General features: G+C 36.3%; 1 protein-coding gene across 4 annotated transcripts in view; it reads left to right on the top strand.

Annotated features, from left to right (window-relative positions):
• LOC103491690 (uncharacterized) overlaps positions 1-22,082 on the top strand; it is a 68,422-nt gene that overhangs the window by 41,795 nt on the left and 4,545 nt on the right. For all 4 annotated transcript variants that reach the window (XM_008451737.3, XM_017045351.2, XM_017045350.2 and 1 more), the window contains 8 exons: positions 1,894-2,029; positions 2,350-2,499; positions 8,555-8,640; positions 13,179-13,366; positions 13,442-13,534; positions 14,179-14,366; positions 14,486-14,597; positions 16,036-16,193. In XM_008451737.3, coding sequence (XP_008449959.1) covers positions 1,894-2,029; positions 2,350-2,499; positions 8,555-8,640; positions 13,179-13,366; positions 13,442-13,534; positions 14,179-14,366; positions 14,486-14,597; positions 16,036-16,193 — 1,111 coding nt within the window. The remainder of the gene's footprint in view (positions 1-1,893; positions 2,030-2,349; positions 2,500-8,554; positions 8,641-13,178; positions 13,367-13,441; positions 13,535-14,178; positions 14,367-14,485; positions 14,598-16,035; positions 16,194-22,082) is intronic.

The following is a 22,082-nucleotide window of genomic DNA, read 5'->3' as shown; positions in this document are numbered from 1 at the left end:
GTTGTCCTAATCTATGATGCCAAAGTGTAATTTGTTCTTTAACAGAAAGAGAACCAATACTACATAGACCTTGAGTTATTTTATTTGCTAGAAGAGCCTTTATCAAAGTAATAGAGTCCATCAAACATCTTAGCATTCTCAATCATCTTCTCCGATTCCTGATCCTGAAAAATAAAGCGAGTGACAAAGAATATAACATGACAAATAGAATCTTTAGGGAGTTTAGAAATATATAAAAGATTATAGGCTAATTTTGGAACGTGAAGAACAGACTGTGAAGAGATGTTATTAGTCAATTTAATGGTTCCTTTTTCTGCAATAGAAGAAAAACTTCCATATGCAATTCTGATTTTTTCATAGCAATATGATGGACAATCTTCTGAGAGTCTGATTTTTAAATATCAGAACTAGGCTTCTAAAAATGGTTAGTCATCCTTCAAGTACCTTGAGAGTTATTGTTATGCTTGCTGATTAGAGCACTATTAGGTTGAGAAACAAACAAACCAGGTTGGAAACTCTCAATACGAAGAACATGACTGAACGCCTCAGCTAACAACAGAATCTCATAATTAAACAGGACTTGTGTTTTAGCCATTCCAAATTTAGTTAGCAGTGTTAAAAAATATCATAACAAACATCTTTTTTCTCTGAGTTTGTTGAACCTTGACATCCAAAGCTAAAAGGTAATAGCAAAGCAAGTTCAGCAGTTGTCTTCTTAAGCCTCGTAAAGTAGCTTGTAACAGATTCAGCCTTTTGTTCAACTCGTAAAATTTGCATACAGATATCAAACATTCGATGAACTTGTTCTTTGCCAGAGTATAGAAAGTCTTAAGAAGACTAGGAGCTCTTCCACATAATCACAATGATCTACCAAACCAACAACATTACTTTCAATAGAATTCTTAATTTGAAGATAAAGTCAAGCGGAGCCAAGCCTTTTTCTTATCATCTCTTGGTGGCTTCACAGTCACATGATCATCCATATCTATACTAAGTAAAATTGAATCGTACAATGCCAATTATAGTAGTTAGATCCATTTAACTTGTGTTAAGTTATCTTCGATGCTAGGGGAATAACGTTGGATACAACCATGTGCTTCACATCACCCATTATGAGCTAACCAACAGTTTGTAGATCTCATCAAGTGAAAGAGAAACAAATAAAAACCAAATCAGGGATGCCGCCAAATCCTTCAAAAGAGAGTTAACTGAAAGTGAACCTAAGGCCTCCAATTTTCAGCTTCTAGAATCCCTTCTATTGACCACCCTTTAGTCGTAATTAGAGTTAGTAACAGAGATAGTCAGGAGTTGTTTTTCAGCAGTTGGAGAGTTAATTCAATTCTTTGGTCACTTAGTGTCTGTGAATAGTAGCTCTCTAAGTTGTAAAATAATATTCAATCAATAATAGATTATCAATGCACCCCTACTTATATGCTCTAATATTATTCATCACACTGAGCTCCTTAAGTCCCTAGATTCATGATGTTTTTGTGTTTTTTTAATTATTATTAGGAAACTATGTTTTTATGCTTATAACCAATTATCATTACACCCCTACTAATGTGCTACTAATATTCTCGATAAATACCTATTAGTACTTTTTCATATTCCATGAGTGCTTCCTTGTCGACCCATGACTTCATGGCTTGCAAATATTGTGATTGGTCCTTGAGAAATACTGTTGGGCATCGGATCTTATCAAACCAGTTCATCTATAGAAATATGATAATGTTGGGATGAAGTTTATTGTTTGAATGATTGTAGTCTATAATTTGTAATCTATTGATGCAATGCTCGTTCCTACTGTATCATCTTCTCTATGATCAATAAGATGTAAATATATTTATTTTTGAATTGTAGTTTTTCCTTTTTATATTGATCTTCTGTTTTCAGATTATTTCTTGCTACTGGGATCACAGAATCTGTCTCTTCACATGCTTGTGCCTTTGCCCTCCGTAAAATTTGTGAAGATGCAACTGCTGTAATCTTCGAACCGCCAAATTTGGAAATTTTGATTTGGATCGGAGAGGTAATATTCTTTGATTATGAGTCATCTAAATTTGAACGAAAATTAATATTGTGTAATCCTTAGTGACTGATGTTACACTTGATGAAACTAAGAGTTAAATCCAGCACACAATATTGTTTGATGTTATTATAAACATTTCTCATTAAATGTAATATGTGATGTTTTGAAACTCTATTGCCATTGCGACAATATGGAAATAGTATAAATTGATGTAAACTAATTGTTTTTGCTTTTTTTACTTTGACTAGATTTATGTTATTTCTTGTCCTGTTTGTATAATGATCTCTTGTACTAAGTCTAACTAGCCTTCGGTTTCTTAGAGTTTGGAGAAGTTGCATTTACCTTTGGAGGACGAGGAAGAAGTAGTGAGTGCTGTAAGTTTGATTCTTGGTTCAGTTCCTAATAAAGAACTGAAGAGCAACTTGCTGGCTAGATTGCTTTCGTCAAGCTATGAAGCAATTGAGAAACTAGTAAGTTTCCACTTATAACTAGTTTGATATTAATGTTTTCTCATTTCTTGGTATATTGTAGGTCTGTTTGGAGATTTCTTTCTGACAAATGAATTTTTCAAATAACAATAGACATCAAGTGTCACTTGGCCATCGGTCTTAGCCTATCTCTATCCCATTTCTCAAGATTTAACCTGATAAGGTCCTGTTTCAATAAAGATAAAGGAGAGGGATTAAAAAGGAGGTAGCAGATAGGACGAGGTATTCTACTTATCAAAATCGACAGCCGGTCACTGAGAAGTTTTCCAATGAATTTGAATAACGAAAGAGAAATATATTTAGAACCTTCCCTGCAACATACGTAGTTTTTCTTTACTTTGTATTGTACTCTTTTTTTTCTTTTTTTGAAAGGAAACAAGATTGGTTGTTGAATAAATGAAAGGAGGTTACTGCTCAAAATACAAGGGGACAATACAAAACAAGAACTTCTCAAGTACAGTTAGAGCCGTACATATACAAAATTACAAAATTCTGCAAATAGATTTAAAAAAGAATCCCAATTGAGCATAAGACTTGCAAAATTCTGCAAATAGTTTTTAATTAAGAAGCTTTAATTTTGGCAACTTTAAAGTGGTGAAGCTAAGAGGAATTACCCTAAGCTTCTTATGTCTAAGACCGATGCTTGAACATTCACTCAATTGTGTGGAAGCCGAAAGGGAAAAGAATTTGATGTTTCAACCTAGAGATTTTGCGACTTGATCTGAAGCAAGATGGTGAAGAAATTGATACTCATAAGTCAAACTCATGGGTCAAGTTGATGGGAGGCGCCGTCAAAGCTTTTCCTGCTTTTATTGTGTTTTTTGCAACCAATTTCAAAATGTGACCTACAACTACAATTTCTCTAGTGAAGAAGACGTGGTGTCCTTCATGCAATTTTCTCTGCCCTAGAATCTGACCTACTCGATCTAAAAGCTACACAACTCAACCCTTTTGTGGCCCTTACCTTTTCATATTTTTGCCCAATCCAATATGTGACTCGACTCCAATTTCTGTAATTTCGATCCATTCCTTGTGCAAGTCGATAGAAAAACTTTATCCTAACCAAGATTTACCATTCTTAAGCCAATTTGGAGCTCATTTATTTTTAAAAGATGTTGTGGACTGGCCCATATGTGACCAACCTATTGCTCAGCACACGTCCCAGACCTTTGTTTCTTAACAATTTCACTTGGTCTGAATTCTTTTCCATACATACTCTTGAGGGGTTTTCTTCGACCAATGATTTTTTAGTAATTAGTCCTTTGCTTATGGATTTGAATTAACTTGATGGAAATTTTATATCTTAGGTTTTTCTTTTTAACCATAATATTTTTGTACAAGGTTGGTTTGGCCATATGTCATTGAATGAGTTTACTTTGCAGATGGTTTTGACACCTTGTTTTAGAATGGAGAAAATGTTCAAGCATAATTGTCACCGATAATTCTTTGCTTGGATTGAATAATGTGGTTTGCAAATGAAATCAATTCTAGCTCGTTTTTCTTCATTTAAAGTTTAGCTTCTGGAAACAAACTCTTAGTAAATGATATTAATAAAGAGCCAAAGCTGAAAGTACACAAGGGATATACATGAACAAAACCTAAGAATCATGAGGTGTTCGTGCACCAGGACATCTCAACTAGGTTGACACCCAATTAGTGCCCTCACCATGTCCAAAAACACTAATAATAAAGAAAGGATTACAGCAAAATACAAAACCAAAGCCTTTCCCCATAGGCTAACAAGATACATTCTAATAATAATAATAGAAGAAATACACTTCCTAATGCTTGAACTTTATATAGGAAATCACGGAAAGGATGAAAGACTCTTTGTGTAGTTTTGAAGATGAAGGCCTGCCAATTGAGTTGAATCTCACGAAGGGAATATTCTTAGAAAGCTTTGGATAAAGAAACACCATGACGAGAGCTTATTGCGCGAAACTCAATGCGATCACTTAGATTTATCAAGGGAGACTCGCAGATTTCTATTGAAAGGATGAAAAAGACTTTGTGTAGTTTAGAAGATGAAGGCCTGCCAATTGAGTTGAATCTCATGAAGGGAATATTCTTAGAAAGCTTCGGATAAAGAAACACCATGACGAGACCTTATTGCACGAAACTCGATGCGGTCACTTAGATTTATCAAGGGAGACTCGCAGATTTCTAACGAAACATATTTCTATTAGTAGTGCCTTGACTGCGCTGCACCATAAGAGGAGAGTATTTTTCTTCATCACTAAAACCGTCTGAATTTGCAGCATATTATTTCTAATGTTAATGTCAAAAACCCAAAACAATATTGGATATTTGCTCTCTTCTTATGGTGCAGTGCAAAATTACAGGATGAGGACAGCCAAAAAGTTGTTGAAGTTCACTAAGGGGGCGTTTGGTTAGCGATAAAAACAAAGAGTTGAGTTGGTAATGATTATAGGGAAATTATTGGGGGAGTTGACACGAATAACAATGTGAGAAATGTGAGTTGCTGCAAATAACGAGGTAGCAAACCTCTTTAGTTATTGGTGAACCAAATAGGGGGTTGGTCTTTTTTTACCCACCAAACCCAACTCTTCCAAATTACTTACATTGCCAAGTGTCACAATTGCAATCTTTCAAATACGGGATGGGCGATTGTGCGGCACTTGCTCTAATCCAGCAAGCAGGTTAACCGTACGAAAATCGAAAATCACGGACAAATTCACTATATGACGAGCCTTGCTTCACATTTCGAGAAAGAGTGCAACAAGACTTAGTCAATTGCATACATCATTAAAGAAAGGATTGAAGATTGTCAATTGCAAAGAAAGCTAAAATTGCAAATAGTACAATAAGGCTTAGTTGAGGATATGACTAGTGGGTCTCCCTTGTAGTATGTTTCAAACATTTTTAAGTTTGACAAACTATCATATGAAAAGTGTGAAATGTCACTTACAAAGTCAGCGACATAGAGATTAAAGCAATAAGCTAAACTAAGTACAAAACATAAAGATAAAGTGGTTTGAGGTTGTTTGGGCTTGCGGCCATAGACAAACAATGCCTTGGACAAGCATGCTCATGACATTCTCCCCACTTAAACAGTTGACATCCCTGTCGACTGGCGAAGCCTAAACTCTTTGATCTTTTACGTCCAGGCTTCTAGGTCTTCGACACGCTATCAATTGGTTTCTTTCATGAGAAGGTTCTTCCACTTTTCCAAGAATTCGTGGATTCTTCTCATGGGTCCTCTGCCCTTCCTTACTTAATTAGCAAGGATTTCTTCGATGTATTTATCTTCTTTTTTATTGAGATCAATGCTTGGTCGAATGATAACGTTGTGTTGCATGGCGTTGGGATCTTATGGCAGGGTTTTAAGTTGCTCACATGAATTACTGGATGGATTTTTATCCATGTGGGCAACGCCACTCTGTAAGATGTATTCCCCATTTCTTTAGAACTTCCACGGGTCCATCGTATTTTCTGGTGAGGCACTGGTCTTTGCGTCCTTAAAATTGGATCTGTTTTGGTTGTAGCTTGACGAGGACTTGATCTCCCGCCCGAAACTCCAGAGGACGATGCTTCTTATCTGCCTACTTCTTCATACGCTTCGAGGCTTTCTCTAAGTAAGCACAAGCGATCTCGGTTGTTTGCTTCCATTCCTTTGTAAAGTTGTGAGCCTAGGGATTCTTCCCTGCATAGGGATGATAAACAAGGTGAGGTAATTTGGGTTGTCTGTCACATAAAATCTCAAAGGGGCTTTTCCCTGTCGACAAACTAGTTTGAGCATTGAAATAGAATTGAGTCACATCTCGTAGTTGGACCCAATTCTTATGTCTTGCATCTACAAAATGGCACAGATATTCTTCAAGCATATAATTGAATCACTTAATCTGGCCATCGGTTTAAGGATGGTAGCTTGAGAATATATTCAGACTTGTCCCCAAGAAAGTAAATAATTCATTCCAGAAAGTGCTAATGAATCTACCATCTCTGTCGCTCACGATACTTATCGGGACTCCCCACAACTTCACGACGTTTGAAGAACAAATGTGTCGTTAACTCTGCCGAACATAACTTTGTAATGAGGATGAAGGTGGCATATTTCGAAAATCGGTCAATGCTGACCAAGTTGATCTCAAAGTTGTCCACCTTTAGGAGATGGGTGATGAAACCCATAGAAACACTCTCCCAAGGTCTTATCAAAACTAGCAAAGGTTCAAGAAGCTCATTAACTTTCGCTTTCTCAACTTTACCCTGTTGGTAGTCTAAACACGTTTTAATATATTACATGGCATTGTCTCCCACCCAGAATGGCAAGGTGTCATGGCATTCGTGTAGTAGTTTATTCCTTAGATCCCCTACTCTAGGGACATACAATTGATTTCGCTTCTACCCAAAATTGTCTTGTCTTACCAGCCTTTGCTAAATTCATGACGATTTTGGTAGAGGGATCCTTCTGCAGGAATTCTCTCAGGACGTCGCACATCGACCTAACTCATTTGAAGATGAGCTAACATGCACAAGGTTGCATGTTCTCTTTTCTGACTCGAGGCATCGACTGCTCGATTACTCGATCCCTTCTTATGTTCAAAATCAAAGTCAAATTCAGGTAGAAATTCCTGCCATCTGACTTGCTTCGAGGTCAATTTTGGCTGATTAAAGAAGTGACAAGTGGCATTGTTGTCCGTCTTCACAAAGAACGCAAACCCTAATAAATATTGTCTCTAGGCCCTCAAACAATGGACCATTGCAAGCATTTCTTTTTCGGAAACTGTATACCTCTTCTCTGTTGCGTTCAACTTTCGACTTTCATATGCGATGAGGTGTCCATTCTACAGGAGAACACCCCTAATGCATAATTGGATGCATCAGTCTCGACCTTAAAGGGTTTTGTCACATCAGCAATCCCAAGGATTGTCCCCTCAATCATGGCTTGCTTTAGACCATCTAAGGCGGCCTGACATTCGGGTGTCCAACTTCATTGAGAGTTTTTTTCAACAATCTAATTAGCAGACTTGCTCTTTTGGAGAATCCCTCCATGAATCGTCTGTAGTAATTGGCTAACCCAAGGAAGGAGCTCAATTCCTTGGTTTTTGTTGGTATTTTCCGAGCACGAATTGTCGCAATCTTCCCTTCTTCCATACCAATTCGTTCACACTCTATCACACTCAATTCCCTAGGTTGCAGGGGCGTTGGTAAGGCCAAAGGGCATTATGAGGAATTTGAATGCCTATACCTTCTGACACATGTTGTCCTAGACTCACCTCTTTCAGCAATCCTTACTTGATAATATCTCAATTGCAAGCCTAGATTCAAGAAATATTTGGCTCCATGCAGCGTCGAATAAATCGGTGATTGTGGGGAGCGGGTGTTTATTGCAAATTGTGAGCTTGTTCAAGGACGATAGTTAATGCATCACCGCAAGCTTTCATCCTTCTAGTAAAGAACTGGGGCTCATATGGAGCTTTTGTAGGTCTAATGAATTCTCTGCACTCAACTTGTCTAACTATTTTCGAAACTTAGCCAACTCCAGTGATGCCATACGATAAGCATTCTTCGCAATGCGGCCATAGGCCATAGGCACATGTTTGGGCATGCAGCCATAGGCAAAACATAAAGATAAGTGGTTTAAGGATGTTTGGGCATATGCGGCTATAGGTAAACAACACCTTGGACAAACATGTTCATGACACCAAACACCCCTTAAAGGATTACTCAGGCAGAATTTTGACTCATTTATTAGTAAGTTGGGCCTAATTGACATCTACGTCTCAATTTGAGGGGGAGTGTTAAAAATAATTGTACTAAGGGTATTTGTGTAATCTTTATACCCTTGTTTATTTTCTTTTTTGTTAAGGCTCATTATGGCCTATAATATTCCATCTCTTGTATTCTTTTGGTAACAAAAAAAATATACAAAAAACTCATATCGTGGTTTTTCTCTTCCTAAACTAGGGTTTTCCGTGTATACACGGTGTATTTTTTCTTCTTCTTTAATTAATTTTTATAATATGAATTATGTGTAATCATTAATAAATTAAAAGAAGCGTGTTTCATTTTTCAGGTCGATGAAGATAATGCACTATCGTTGAGACAAAATCCGGCTACTTACACAAAAATCTTAACCTCTGCTGTGAGAGGCCTGTATAGGTATCGTGATTAAATAATTTGTCGTAAGAGTATATTATTTTTCATGTGTTTAAGAGTTGTTTTCTTATATATGTTTATAGCTTTATTTTTATTTCCATATATGTTTAGACTGCAAGTAGTTTTTATTGAAAAAAAAGACGATAAACAAACACAAGTTTTCCGTGGAAACCCTAGTTCAGAGAGAAACACCACGGTGCAAATCTCTATTATTATTTTCTTATACTAACAAATGATATAAGGGGGGAAATAAATAGACTATAGTGAGGAATAAAAAAAGGAAAGAATGTTAGGTCAAATCTTCCCTTGGGTCAAGCCCACTAAATCTAACACTCCCTCTCAAGTTGGGACGTAGATATCAATGAGAACCAACTTGCTAACACAAAAAATCAAAGTTCTATATGGGAAGTCCCTTGGTGAGGACATTAGCAACCTATTGGCTCGAAGGAATGTACAAAATGCATATGCTACCATTGTCCAGCCGACTCACTCACATACGCCCCCTTGTGTTCTATTTGTCGTGGGTAGAGCGTTTCTTGCCTCCTGGCGTATGACAGTGTAACTTCCAACACTGCTTATTGGTATGCCATTGTTTTTTGCCATACTCATAGATAAGAATTGGTTTTGCATTGTGCTTGTCACTACCACTAGTAAAGGACCTCACACTGAAAGTAGCAGAGTCAATAGTAGGAGTTGTCGAAATACTCATAGCACTTGTACTATCCTTCTCGAGGCGGATTTCAAAACAGACTTTCGTCAGGGAGGGAATCGATCTCTGGCTTAGTATACGCCTTCGAACTACATCAAATTTGGAATTAAGACCGGCAAGAAATTCATAAATCCTGTCAATCTCTTCCATTCTAGAGTATTGCACACCATCACTAGGACTGCTCCAAACTAGTTCTCGGCGTAGGTTCATTTCCTACCAGATTAGAGAGAGTTTGTTAAAAAATGATGTGACATCTATGGTTCCTTGCTTGCATTCATTAACCTGTTTTCGTAACGTGTATAGGTGAGAGACATTTTGACGTTTGAAATATAGTTTCTCAGTTGTGTCCCAAATATCCTTAGTTGTTGCAGCGTACAGTAAGGGTTTGTCGATTTGTGACCCCATACTATTGATCAATGTGGATTGAAGAGATTCCTTTCATTTCCAATACCGTTCCTGTGGGTCTCTCGGTGGAGGACGAGGTATTTCTTGTCAGAAAACCAAATTTATGTCGTCCTTCAAGGACCATTTTTACTGACTAAGACCATGAGAAATAGTTACTGCCGTTAATTTTTCCCTGGTAAGATATCCTGTAGACTGTGCCACTGTAATAGTCACATAAGAAAAGGATAAAGTGGGGAACAAGGTTACTGGATTCTCAGAATACATCGGTACAAGTGTATGAAGGTCATGACTAAGAGTGTTGGATATCGCCCCTAAGGTAGCCTCAATTGCTGCAATCTATTGTCGAAGCCCACCCAGTTGTTGGTGAGCTATTTCTGAAGAAGCGGAAGCTTGCACGTTATGGCTTCAATTTGTTGTCATGCTTTGGCATTGTAGATTAGGACATCCCAACTTTTCATTATCTTAAACATTTATTTCCAAATTTGTTAAAAATATGGATTGTTCTTCTTTTCAATGTGAAAGTTGCATTTTTGCAAAAAGTCATCGATCCACTTGTTTTCCAAAACCATACAAAGCCTTTAAATTGTTTTATTTCATTCATAGTGATGTTTGCGGTTCTTCTAAAATTTTGACTCAGTGGAAAAAAGTGGTTTGTTACTTTTATTGATGATCAAACACGTCTATCTTGGGTCTATTTAATGACAAATAAGTATGAGGTAAAGATCTTTTTGCAAATTTTTATGATATGATTGAAACTCAATTAAAACCAAAATCAGCATTTTACACTCTATAATGGATCAAAGTATTTCAATGCTTATTTAAGTGATCTTTTAAAAGAAAAAGGCATTTTACATCAGTCTACTTGTCGACCCCCAACAAAATGGAATTGTTGAACAAAAAATAGACATTTACTTGAGGTTGCATGTGTCATGATATTTTTGGGTTATGCCTCAAATAAAAAAGGCTACAAATGTTTTGATCCTGCAAAAGAAAAAAAAATCATGCGAGTAAGGACGTGTCTTTTTTAGAAAACTATATTTTACCTCAAATTCTCTTCAGGCAAGAAGTTAGATGTAGAAGATAATTTTTAGGAAATATCTTAACTACCTTCTTCTGTTAGTCATCTTGACATGTCCATCCCAAGTTCTTCAAAGTCAAGTATAGAAATTTCTCATTCAGGGGGAGAAATACTATAAACTAGCCCTATAGGTCAAACACAAAACCAATTTGAAGCCCCGATAAATGATGCTGTAAGTCCTTCCTCAATTCTCAATGATGAAAGTTCAGGAAATCCTTCTTCTCCTTCTATTCCCAATATTTTGAATGTTCAAAATACCTCACCTATTATCTCTGATCTCGAAGTTCCTATTGCTATTAAAAGGGACTAGAACATGTACTAAATATCCCATTGCAAATTAATCTCATATGCAAAATTGTCAAGTAGTCATAAAACCTTCACATCTAGGATAGATAACTTATTTGTTCCTAGGAATATACAAGAAGCCCTAGATAATCCAAATTGGAAACTAGCAGTTCTGGAAAAAATGAATGCTCTAAGACAAAGTCGAACCTGGAAAATAACAAACATACAAAAAGATAAAAAGACTATGGGTTGCAAATGGCCATTTACAGTAAAGTGTAATGCTAACAATAGTATTGAAAGATACAAGGCCAGATTAGTAGCTAAAGGCTTTGCTCAAACCTATGGAATCGATTATCAGGAAACTTTTGCTCTAGTTGCAAAAATCAACTCAATTAGAGTACTTTTGTCTCTTGCGGCTAATTTGGGTTGCCTTCTTCATCAATTAGATGTTAGGATTGATTTTCTCAATGGTGATTTAGAAGAAGTGTTTATGTGTTTACCACCAGGATTTGAAATGGAATTGGGAAATAACAAAGTTTGCAAATTAAACAAATCATTATATGGTCTCAAACAGTCTCCAAAGCATGGTTTGAACGCTTTGGAAAGACAATCACTAGTTACAAGTACCGGTAAAGTCAAGCAGATCATACAATCTTCTATAAACATTCTGAGAATAATAAAACTGCTATATTAATTGTCTATGTTGATGGCATAAATTTTTATCGGAAATGATGAAGAAAGTTTGGTTGATCTTAAGAACAAGCGTGCAAGTGAGTTTCAAATCAAATACTAGGGAGCCTTAAAATATTTTTTAGTGATGGAGTTTGCAAGGTCTAAGAAAGGGATTTTTGTTAATCAGCGGAAATATGTTACCGACTTGCTTCGAGAGGCAGACTTGCTTGGCTATCAAATAGTAGAAACCCTTATTGAACCAAATCTAAAATTACAATATGGAAATTCCGAGGAAGTCAAGGACAAAGGCAAATATCTTCATACCAAAGGCTTGTAGGTAGACTGATCTATTTATCTCACACTTCCAGATACAGCTTTTGTTGTAAGTAGGTAAGTCAATTTATGCATTCACCTAGACCTATTCACTTCGAAGTACTGTATAGAATCTTGAGATACTCAAAAGGAACTCCAGGTAAAGGTATATTGTTTTAGAAACATGGTCATTTTTAAGTTGAAGTGTACAATGATGCTAATTGGGCTGGAAGTACTACGGATAAAAGATCTACTTCTGGCTATTGTCCATTTGTCGGAGGAAATTTAGTTACATGGCGTAGTAAAAAACAAAATGTAGTAGTCAGGAGTAGTTCTGAAGCAGAATTTAGAGCTTTAGTCCATGGAATTTGTGAAGGCATATGGATAAACAGGATCCTTGAAGAATTGAAAGTGTCTTCAAAGACACCTATACGAGTTCATTGTGATAAAAAGGCTGTCATTGCTATAACTCATAATCCAGTTCTACATGATAGGACAAAGCACATTGAAGTTGACAAGCATTTCATAAAAGAGAAGGTGAAGATTGATTCAGATTACACATATCTTATATTCCTACGACAGAACAAACAGCAGATATGCTAACTAAAGGTCTTTCGAAAAAACAATTTGATAAATGTCTTAGCAAGCTGGCTATGGATGATATATAAAAACCAGCTTGAGAGGGGGAGTGTTGAAATTCCTTTTCTCTTGTATTATTATTTTTTTATTTGTCTATAATTTTTTCCTTATTTATCTTTTCCTTATTTGTTGTTAGTCTTTCTCTATGTAAGATCTTGTATTTGGTTCAATAATGTAGAGGAATAATATTACATTATTTTTACTTCCTTTTTTAAGTTAATGTTTTCAGGTATTACATCTATTTACTTCTTGAGTCTTGTCAAGTCCCTGAAGTTATAGTATTAGCATGGTCACACGCCAGCCATCATCTATTTTTACATACTTGGTTTTATTTTTATTTAACTTTCATGTGTAAAATGCTCAATCAGCATCAGCTACAATTTTCCTCTATGACAGAATGTTTTCTACACAAACCTTTATGTCTGGTTTGTTTGTTTTCAGGATGGGAACTGTATTTAGCCATCTAGCTACGTCTTTATCAACTGAGCCTACTCTCGATGATCCTATGTTTTCTTTGTTGATAGTTTTCTGGCCAATGCTAGAGAAACTTTTAAGGTGTGAACACATGGAGAATGGTAATCTCTCTGCAGCTGCTTGTCGTGCTCTATCTTTAGCCATCCAGTCTTCAGGTTTGCTGGTTTACCTTTTGATTACTTTGGTTTTTGTCATCTACTAAACCCATCCATTTAATGTTTAATATCCAGGTCAACATTTTGTTACATTGCTGCCAAAAGTTTTAGATTGCCTATCGACAAATTTTGTTTTGTTCCATGGTCATGAATGTTACATCAAAACAGGTACATTATTTTAATCTTTATTGCAGTTATTAACTTCATTCGATGATGTGGGAAAGTGTGATTTAGCAACATCGGCAGTGGTTTTAGACACTTCAGTTGAGTTAGCTGTTTTAGTTTGAAGTTAGCTAGGTATATATCTTTTTTATTTTTAACTAGAAACATCTTTTAATTGATATTATGAAGACGAACAAGTGTTCAAGGAATACAAAGAACCATAGGGAGTGAAAAAGAAAAATATAAATAGAAAATATTGCCAAATAGATTAGCCATAGAAAGTAGATTTATGGTTAAGCAGAAAAATACAACCAAATATTTATCTGTTTATTAGTTTTTTGGTTAATCCATTAAACCTCCAAAAATATATCTTGTATGCATTTTCTTTTGGATCTTAAAAAAAAAATCGTATCATTTTTAATCCCTTGTATGCATTCATATCTTATCGTGGTTTTTTTTTTTTTTTTTCTGTGGGTTGTAACCTGTTGAGTTAGAATATTGTTATCTTGGTTAAGTTTGTTTCTTCCATCGACTTGATTATGATTTTCTTAAAAATGTTTTTTCCTTGAGGCGCTCTCCCTCCTTAATTTGTGGACACATATAGGTAGTGCTTTTACTGACCAACTATTTTAATAAATTATCATTGGCAGCTTCAGTTATTGTTGAAGAATATGGCCATCAAGAAAAATTTGGGCATTTGTTTATCACCACTTTTGAAAGGTTTACTTATGCAGCTTCCGTAAGTGCTATTAATTCTTCTTACATATGTGACCAAGAACCTGATCTAGTGGAGGCTTACACAAATTTTGCATCAATTTTTCTCCGATGCTCTCATAAGGTTATTCTTTTAGTTCATTATTCTTTTCCTTTTTCCTTTAATATTATATGTCTGGTATCATTTGTCCTTTAGAAGAAAATAAAATTGGATGGTTGTTTGATTTCTGTGTTATATTCCAGGAAATATTAGCTGCGTCTGGTTCTCTTTTGGAGGTTTCATTCCAGAAGGCTGCTATATGTTGCACTGCCATGCATCGTGGGGCAGCGTTAGCAGCAATGTCATACCTATCTTGTAAGTGCTGTGCATTGCTTCTTTTCCACCGGTCCATGAGAATATAGTTGTGTCGCCACAATGGAATAGAAAATCCAAACGATAGTGTGCAATGCAGCTATGATCTTACAGATTTACAGTTCAAATGTCAGTGACCAATTTTTCTGATGGCCAATGTCTGGTTGCATGCTTGTCCTTTTCTATGGGAGTGACTGATGTGTCCAATTCACATAAGTTAAAACTCACAGTAACCCAATGATCAATGTAGCACAATTCAAAAATGTCACGTAGAGTTTAGCTACTGGAGCAATGATTTCCTAGTCGTCAATCTCATTGAATTCAGTAAATCCTCCCTCAACACGGCAAAACAGGCCTAATCTTTAATTTTCAGTGCTCTCATCTGCCTTATCCTTTACCGTAAAAGTTCACATGCATCCATCTCATACCACTTTTCTCCAACAATGCATTAGAACTTCATGAATTTTGGCTTGTACTTAATCACGGTCAATTGTAGAAACAATGCAAGTGCGAAGAATAAGAATGAAAAGCCTTCAATTGGAAGAGTTTAAGAACTCTTGTGATCGGAACAAGTTTAAATTGTAATAGAAGATAAAAGTTCTTTCTTAAATCACCAAATGACTCTTCATTGTATTTCTGGTTGTAATATTTTATCCGTTCTCCAATTCGTTTGGTATGTTTTTTTGGTTTGAACTTTGTAAGACTTGGTTTAGGCTTAGCTAGTAATTATGGCTAGATATTTTGTATTGGAGGTGATGAAAGTGCTAAGGGTGTGTTAACCTAGTTGAGAGGTTCAAGTGCACTCGCTGATCCTTAGAATTTAGTTGTAGTCTCTTAATTTTGCATGTCTCATTTTTTTTATCTTAATGAAGTGGCTTGTTTTCTTTTAAAAAAAATTACCAATCGACTCAAAAGCTTAAGTTGATGGGTAAAGACAAACTTAATGTTATATCATTTAATATTCTCCTTTACTTGTGAGCTTCAAATATGTAGAAGAGCCAACAAGTTAAAATTAGAAGTTTCTTTAGTTTTTCATTAACCAGTATTTGCCATTATTAGTTCTATTTTTGTTTTAGATTTCCTTCCCCTTTGGGAAAATGTATATCGATACTATTCTCTTTCTTTCCATTAGTCACTGAAACTTTCTTTTTGGTGTTAAGAAATACAATGAAAACTCATTGGAGAAAATTTTTGTTAACGTAAAAGTATTCACGCTGGTTTGTTCTGTGTCTGTTTTATCTTTATGCATAGCCTCCTAGTCATTTGTATCCCAAGGAAATAAACAGAAAAGAAACAAAAGAAACAAGTAATCAAAACTTATACATTTTTCCCGGAAGCCATCTACTCTACTCTTTCCTCTTAGCTTGAATTTCATTGCCATTATACACCTGTACATAATTAATTTGAGTCTTATTTTCTCTAAATTGATCTGCCTTTTTAGGTTTCTTGGATGTTAGTCTAGCTTCAATGTTAGAATTTGCAAGTACTAATTCTGAGGGATCATTCAATTCTATGGTTATCCACGTTCTATCCCACAGTGGCGAGGGACTTGTATCGAACATTTTGTATGCTTTGCTAGGTGTTTCAGCAATGTCACGGGTAATCTTCTAATTAAATGTGTATATATGAACGCATGTTCAAGTTCTTTCCTTTTTTCTTTTTCCACTTGCAAGTACCGTGCAACCATATATGGTCAAAATGGAATATGTATATATGGGTACCTTACATAAGTAGTTTATCATTTTGAAAGAACTGTCGATGCCTGATTTTTTTTTTTTTAGTAAGAAATATAACCTTCATTATCAAAGACAAAGATACAAAAAGAGTAGCGCAACCCCACGTAACAGAAAAGTTACGAAAAAGGAGTCCAACTAGTATAGATTTTGGTTAATACAAAAGAATTTAGAAGTAGAGGAGGAGGACCAAGTAGAAGGAAAAAGAATAACCAAACGCCGAAAAAAGTCCCTGTTAGTTTCTTGATGAAGAAGACTCTAGACCTTCTTTCAAATCATGGCTCCAAAGGAGGGAGAAGATCCCATTGTACCAAAGGATTTTCTTTGAAGCATTTAATTGAGTACCCTCAAATAACTGTTGAAGAGCATTTAAAGCTTTCTGAACTAACACCGCTGTTTTTTGAATAAGCTAAATAGTCTCCCCTAATAATCAACAACAAAGGGACAGAAGGCTCCTCACTGTTTTTACAAAGAACGCACCAATTAGGAGTGAGCTCAAATGCGAGGGATTCTCTAGATTCTGGAGCAAGTGTTTCACCATTCAAAAGAGAAGATCTACAAGAAAACTTAGGCTTTCTTAGAACAAAAAACCCTTCCAAAGAAAATCACATTCTTGTCTTTTGGAAGCTATTTTTCATCAAATTGAGATTGGGAGAGAGATTTAACCGGAAAGGAGCCATTATTACACACCATCTGCCAAAATATTATATTTCTGGTATGTTTCACAAAGAGAGAAGGATTTTCATAAATAGAAGAACAACCCATTACAAAGTAGGAAAAAATAAATTTACAATAAAATACAATACAGAAAAGGAAAAAATCAACGCTCCCTCTCAAGCTGGTCTGAAGATATCAATCATTACCAGCTTGTCGATCAATTTGTTGAATTGCCACTTTTCAAAGTCTTTACTTAACACATCTGCAATTTGTTCTATTGTCGGAAGATAGGGTATGCATATTACTCACTCATTGGTCTTTTCCTTTATAAAGTGTTTATGGACTCTAATATGTTTCGTCTTGTCTTGAAGGACTAGATTGTGGGCAATGGAAATTGCTGTCTTGTTACCAAAGTAAATGTGCATGGGCATTATCTGAGTGAATCTCAATTCTTCCGTCCATCTTCTTATCCATATGCCCTCACAAATATCATGGGCTAAAGAATTTCTTCTTGCAACCACACTTTTTTACTCCAAGTAACAAGATTTCCTTTCAACAAAGGAACTGTATCCATAAGTGGATCTTCTATCAATCGTGCTACCTGCTCAATCGGCATCAATATAAACTTGAACATTGAGATGGTCATGTCTTTGAAATAATATGCCTTTTCCTAGACTACCTTTCAATTATCTTAGGATTCTATAAACTGCGTCAAAGTGAACTAGCTCAGGAGCATGCATGAATTGACTTACCATACTAACTACAAAAGCGATGTCAAGACGTTAGTGAGAAGGATATATGAGTCTCCCCACAAGTCTTTGGTACTTTTCTTTTTCATTGATCTTATTCTTGCTTGCTGCTTCCAATTTCAGATTTTTCTTTATGGGAGTTTCTGCTACCTTGTAACCAAGTAAACCTATTAGTATATCAAGGATATACTTACTTTGGTTGACAAGAATGCCACTTTTGGACCTAGCAAACTCCATACCTAGGAAGTTCTTTAAAGTTTCTAAATCTTTGATTTGGAAATCATCTGTTAATTTCTTTTTCACGAAAGTCAGTCCAGTCTCATCATTACCGGTAAGAATGATATTATTGAAAGCAATTAACACCAACACGTGGCTTATGTGGAAACCCGAGAATCGGGAGAAAAACCACGATATTTTAGTTTTATTATTTTTCTGATGAATGAATTCATCCGGTACAAAGGGAGAGAACAAATAGAATACAATAGGAGTAAGAAAGGACAAGATTTAGGAAATAAAATCTTCCATATTATTCTTTCTAAAAATACTTTAAGGGCCAAGCCCTACTAATTCTAGCACTCCCCCTCAAGTTGGGACGTAAAATATCAATAAAGTCCAACTTGCTAACAGAAAAGTCGAAGTTTGGTCTAAGAAGCCCCTTGGTGAGAACATCAGCAACCTGTTGGCTTGAAGGAATGCACGGAATGCATATGCTTCCACTATCAAGTCTTTCTTTGATAAAATGTTGATCAATCTCCACATGTTTAGTTCTATCATATTGAACTGGGTTGTTAGCAATACTAATAGCAGCTTTATTACCTCATAAAAGCTTCAATGGTGTCTTACATTCCTGATGAAGATCTGACAGAACTTTCTGAAACCAAATTTCCTCACATATTACCTCACTCATAGCTCTGTATTCGGTCTCAGCACTGCTCCTGGCCACAACACTTTGTTTCTTACTCTTCTAAGTTACAAGATTGTCCCAAACAAAGGTATAGTAACCGGAGGTAGATTTTCTGTCGGCAACAGATACTACACAATCTGAATCAGTATATGTCTCAACGGTCTTTTTATCTGTTTTTCTAAACATCAACCCTTTACCAGGTGTGTTTTTCAAGTATCTCAGAATTCTGTTGACAACTTCCATGTGTTTCTCATAGGAAGCCTGTATAAACTGGTTGACAACACTCACAGCAAAGGAAATATCAGGATGAGTATGGGATAAGTAGATTAATTTACCTACAAGGTGCTGATATTGTTCTTTATCAACTAAAATTTGATCGTCACAGTTTCCTAGTTTACAGTTGAATTTAATAGGAGTATCAGTAGGATGACATCCCAACGTACCTATCTCGGTTAGCTAATCAAGGGTGTATTTTCTCTGAGACACAGAGCTTTAGATTTGGCCACCTCCATTTGCCTCCATTTCAAGGACATATTTCAGATTTCCTAAATCTTTGATTTTAAATTCATCACTTATTCTCTGCTTTAGTTAACTGATTTATGTTTGATCATCTCCAGTCAAAACAATGTTATCCATATAAACTATTAGAACAACAATCATCCCTATCTTGGAAACTTTTGTAAATAAAGTATGATCATAATGCCCCTGATTGTACCTTTGGGACTTGATAAAGGTAGTGAATCTGTCAAATCATACTCTGGGAGACTGTTTCAGACCATATAGGGATTTCTAGAGTTTACTTACCTATTGACCAAATTGGGTTTCAAATCGGGGGGTCATGTAGACTTCCTCCACTAGGTCTCCATCCGAAAAAGCATTCTTAACATCCAAATGGTATAGAGGCCAATCTTTGTTCACAGCAGTAGATAGCAGGACTCTAACAGTATTTAACTTAGCAACTGGAGAAAAAGTTTATGAATAGTCAATATCATAGGTCTGAGTAAATCCCTTTTGCTACCAACTTTGCCTTGTGTCTATCAAGAGTACCATTTGCCTTGTATTTGAGAGATCACTCATTTGCATCCCACAGTTCTGTGTCCTTTGGGTAAAGCACAGATCTCCCAAGTTTTATTCTTTTCGAGAGCCTTCATCTCTTCCATAATAGCATTCTTCCATTCAAGACATTCTAGAGCAGTGTAGATATTTTTCGGTATTATGGTAGAGTTAAGGCTTGCTGTAGAAGCTCTAAACTGTGGAGAGAGATTATCATAGGAGTCATAGTTGCAAATGGAATGTTTAGTACAAGACCTGGTACGTTTTCTCAAAGCAATGGGAATGTCATGAGAGGGATCATACTCATCAAGTTTCCCTGTATGACCCTGTTCAGCTTCATTGTCACTAGTTTCTATTTTGACCTCAGTCTCATCACCACGGTTCTTTTCTTCCACATTTTCAAGAACAGCAACATCAGACTTATCATTCTCACTCATTGTTTTATTAGTACAAGGTTCAATAGGGTTTTCCATACCTTGATCTCGAGGAGGTTCGAAGTCTTGGACTGGAGCCGATGGCTAACTAGTAGGGGACCTGACTTCCTTTCTAAGATTCCTCCTGTAATACGTTTTTCAGGGAATTTGGTTTGTGGGTAGGATTATGGGATGAGGATCAATGTTAGACACGATACTAGGAGTAGGTTCGATAAATTCAAAGGTGCTGTTAGACTCTTCACTCACACTCACCTCTTGAAGATGGCTAACAGGAAAGTAAGGTTAGTCCTCACAAAAAGTAACATCCATAGTGACAAAGTATTTCCTAGACGGCGGGTGAAAACATTTATAACTACGTTGGTGAAGGGGATACCCAACAAACACACAAGGCTGAGCCCGAGGGGTAAATTTGGTTTGATTAGGGCCAAAATTATGGATATAAGCGGTACACCCAAACGCACGAAGAGGAACCTTAAAAACAATATGAGTAGAGGGGTAGGACTCCTTAAGACAATCTAAGGGAGTCTGAAGGTGGAGGATACGAGAAGGCATTCTATTGATTAAATGAGCTGCTGTATGAATAGTATCTCCCCACAAGTATGATGGAAGGGAAGTGGAAAGCATAAGGGAACGGGTTACTTCCAGAAGGTGACAGATTTATCGCTTGGTCACTCCATTTTGTTGAGGAGTGTGGGCGCACGAGGTTTGGTGAACAATCCCTTTGGAGGCTTGAAATTCTAAGGTTATGGTTTTGGAATTCCCGACCATTATCACTTCGAAGAATTGCAATTTTTGTACGGAATTGTGTTTCAATGGTATGATAGAAGTTTTGGAAAATGGATGAAACCTTGGATTTATCGGTGATAAGGTAGACCCAGATAAGACGGGTATGGTCATCGATGAAAGTTACAAACCACCGTTTTCCCAATTAGGTGGTGACCTTGGAAGGACCCCAAAACGTCACTATGGATAAGGGTAAACGGTTGTGTAGGTTTATATGGTTGTGAGGGAAAAGAGACCCGATGTTGTTTAGCCCAAATACATACATCACAAGATAGAGAAGAGACATCAAGTTTAGGAAAAATATGGGGAAATAAATATTGCATATATGTAAAGTTTGGGTGGCCCAGCCGAAAATGTCACAACATACAATCATGTTCAGTAAACTAGCCCTAGAGAAACTACTAGAGGAGGTATCATTATCAAGAATGTAAAGTCCGCTACTATGTCAGGCAGTGCCAATCGTCCTCCCCGAGCTCATGTTCTGAAAACAAACAGATTCAGGTAAGAAGATAGCTTTACAATGCAACTCACGAGTGATCTTGCTTATAGATAACAAATTGTAGGATAGTTTAGGGACATGCAAAACATTCTGGAGAGCAAAACCGTCAAAGGGATCTATTTGTCCTTTGCTGGTGATTGGGGCTAGAGAGTCGTGGGCTATCTAGATTTTTTCATTATTGGCACACAGGACATGAGAGATAAAGTGCTTCGAAAAACCTATCAAGTGATCTGTAGCCCCCAAGTCTAAAATCCAGGGATTCTTCCCATCAACGCTAACAAGCCCAAAGATCTGAGGCATACCTGACTGAGCAATGGCACCTAGAGTAGGAGTCTTTGTCTGGCTTGCAGTAGGGCCAATTGATTGAGAAGTGCTAGCAGGGGGGAGTCTCACAAACATGGACACGTCTTGAGTACTGTTTCTCGTTGGAAGACCATTTCTTACCTCCTAAAGGACAACCGTGGAGTTTTCAACACTAATCCTTAGTGTGCCATTTTTTCTTGCAGCGCTTAAACCTGAGAATCGCGAGAAAAACCACGATATTTTAGTTTTATTATTTTTCTAATGAATGAATATAATAGGTACAAAAGGGAGAGAATAAATAAAATAAAATAGGAGTAAGAAAGGAAAAGATTTAGGAAATAAAATCTTCTATATTATTCTTTTCAAAAATACT

This window comes from Cucumis melo, chromosome 6 (assembly GCF_025177605.1).
Source record: "Cucumis melo cultivar AY chromosome 6, USDA_Cmelo_AY_1.0, whole genome shotgun sequence".
NCBI classification, from domain to species: domain Eukaryota; kingdom Viridiplantae; phylum Streptophyta; class Magnoliopsida; order Cucurbitales; family Cucurbitaceae; genus Cucumis; species Cucumis melo.
This window is presented reverse-complemented; position numbering and strand designations above follow the sequence as displayed.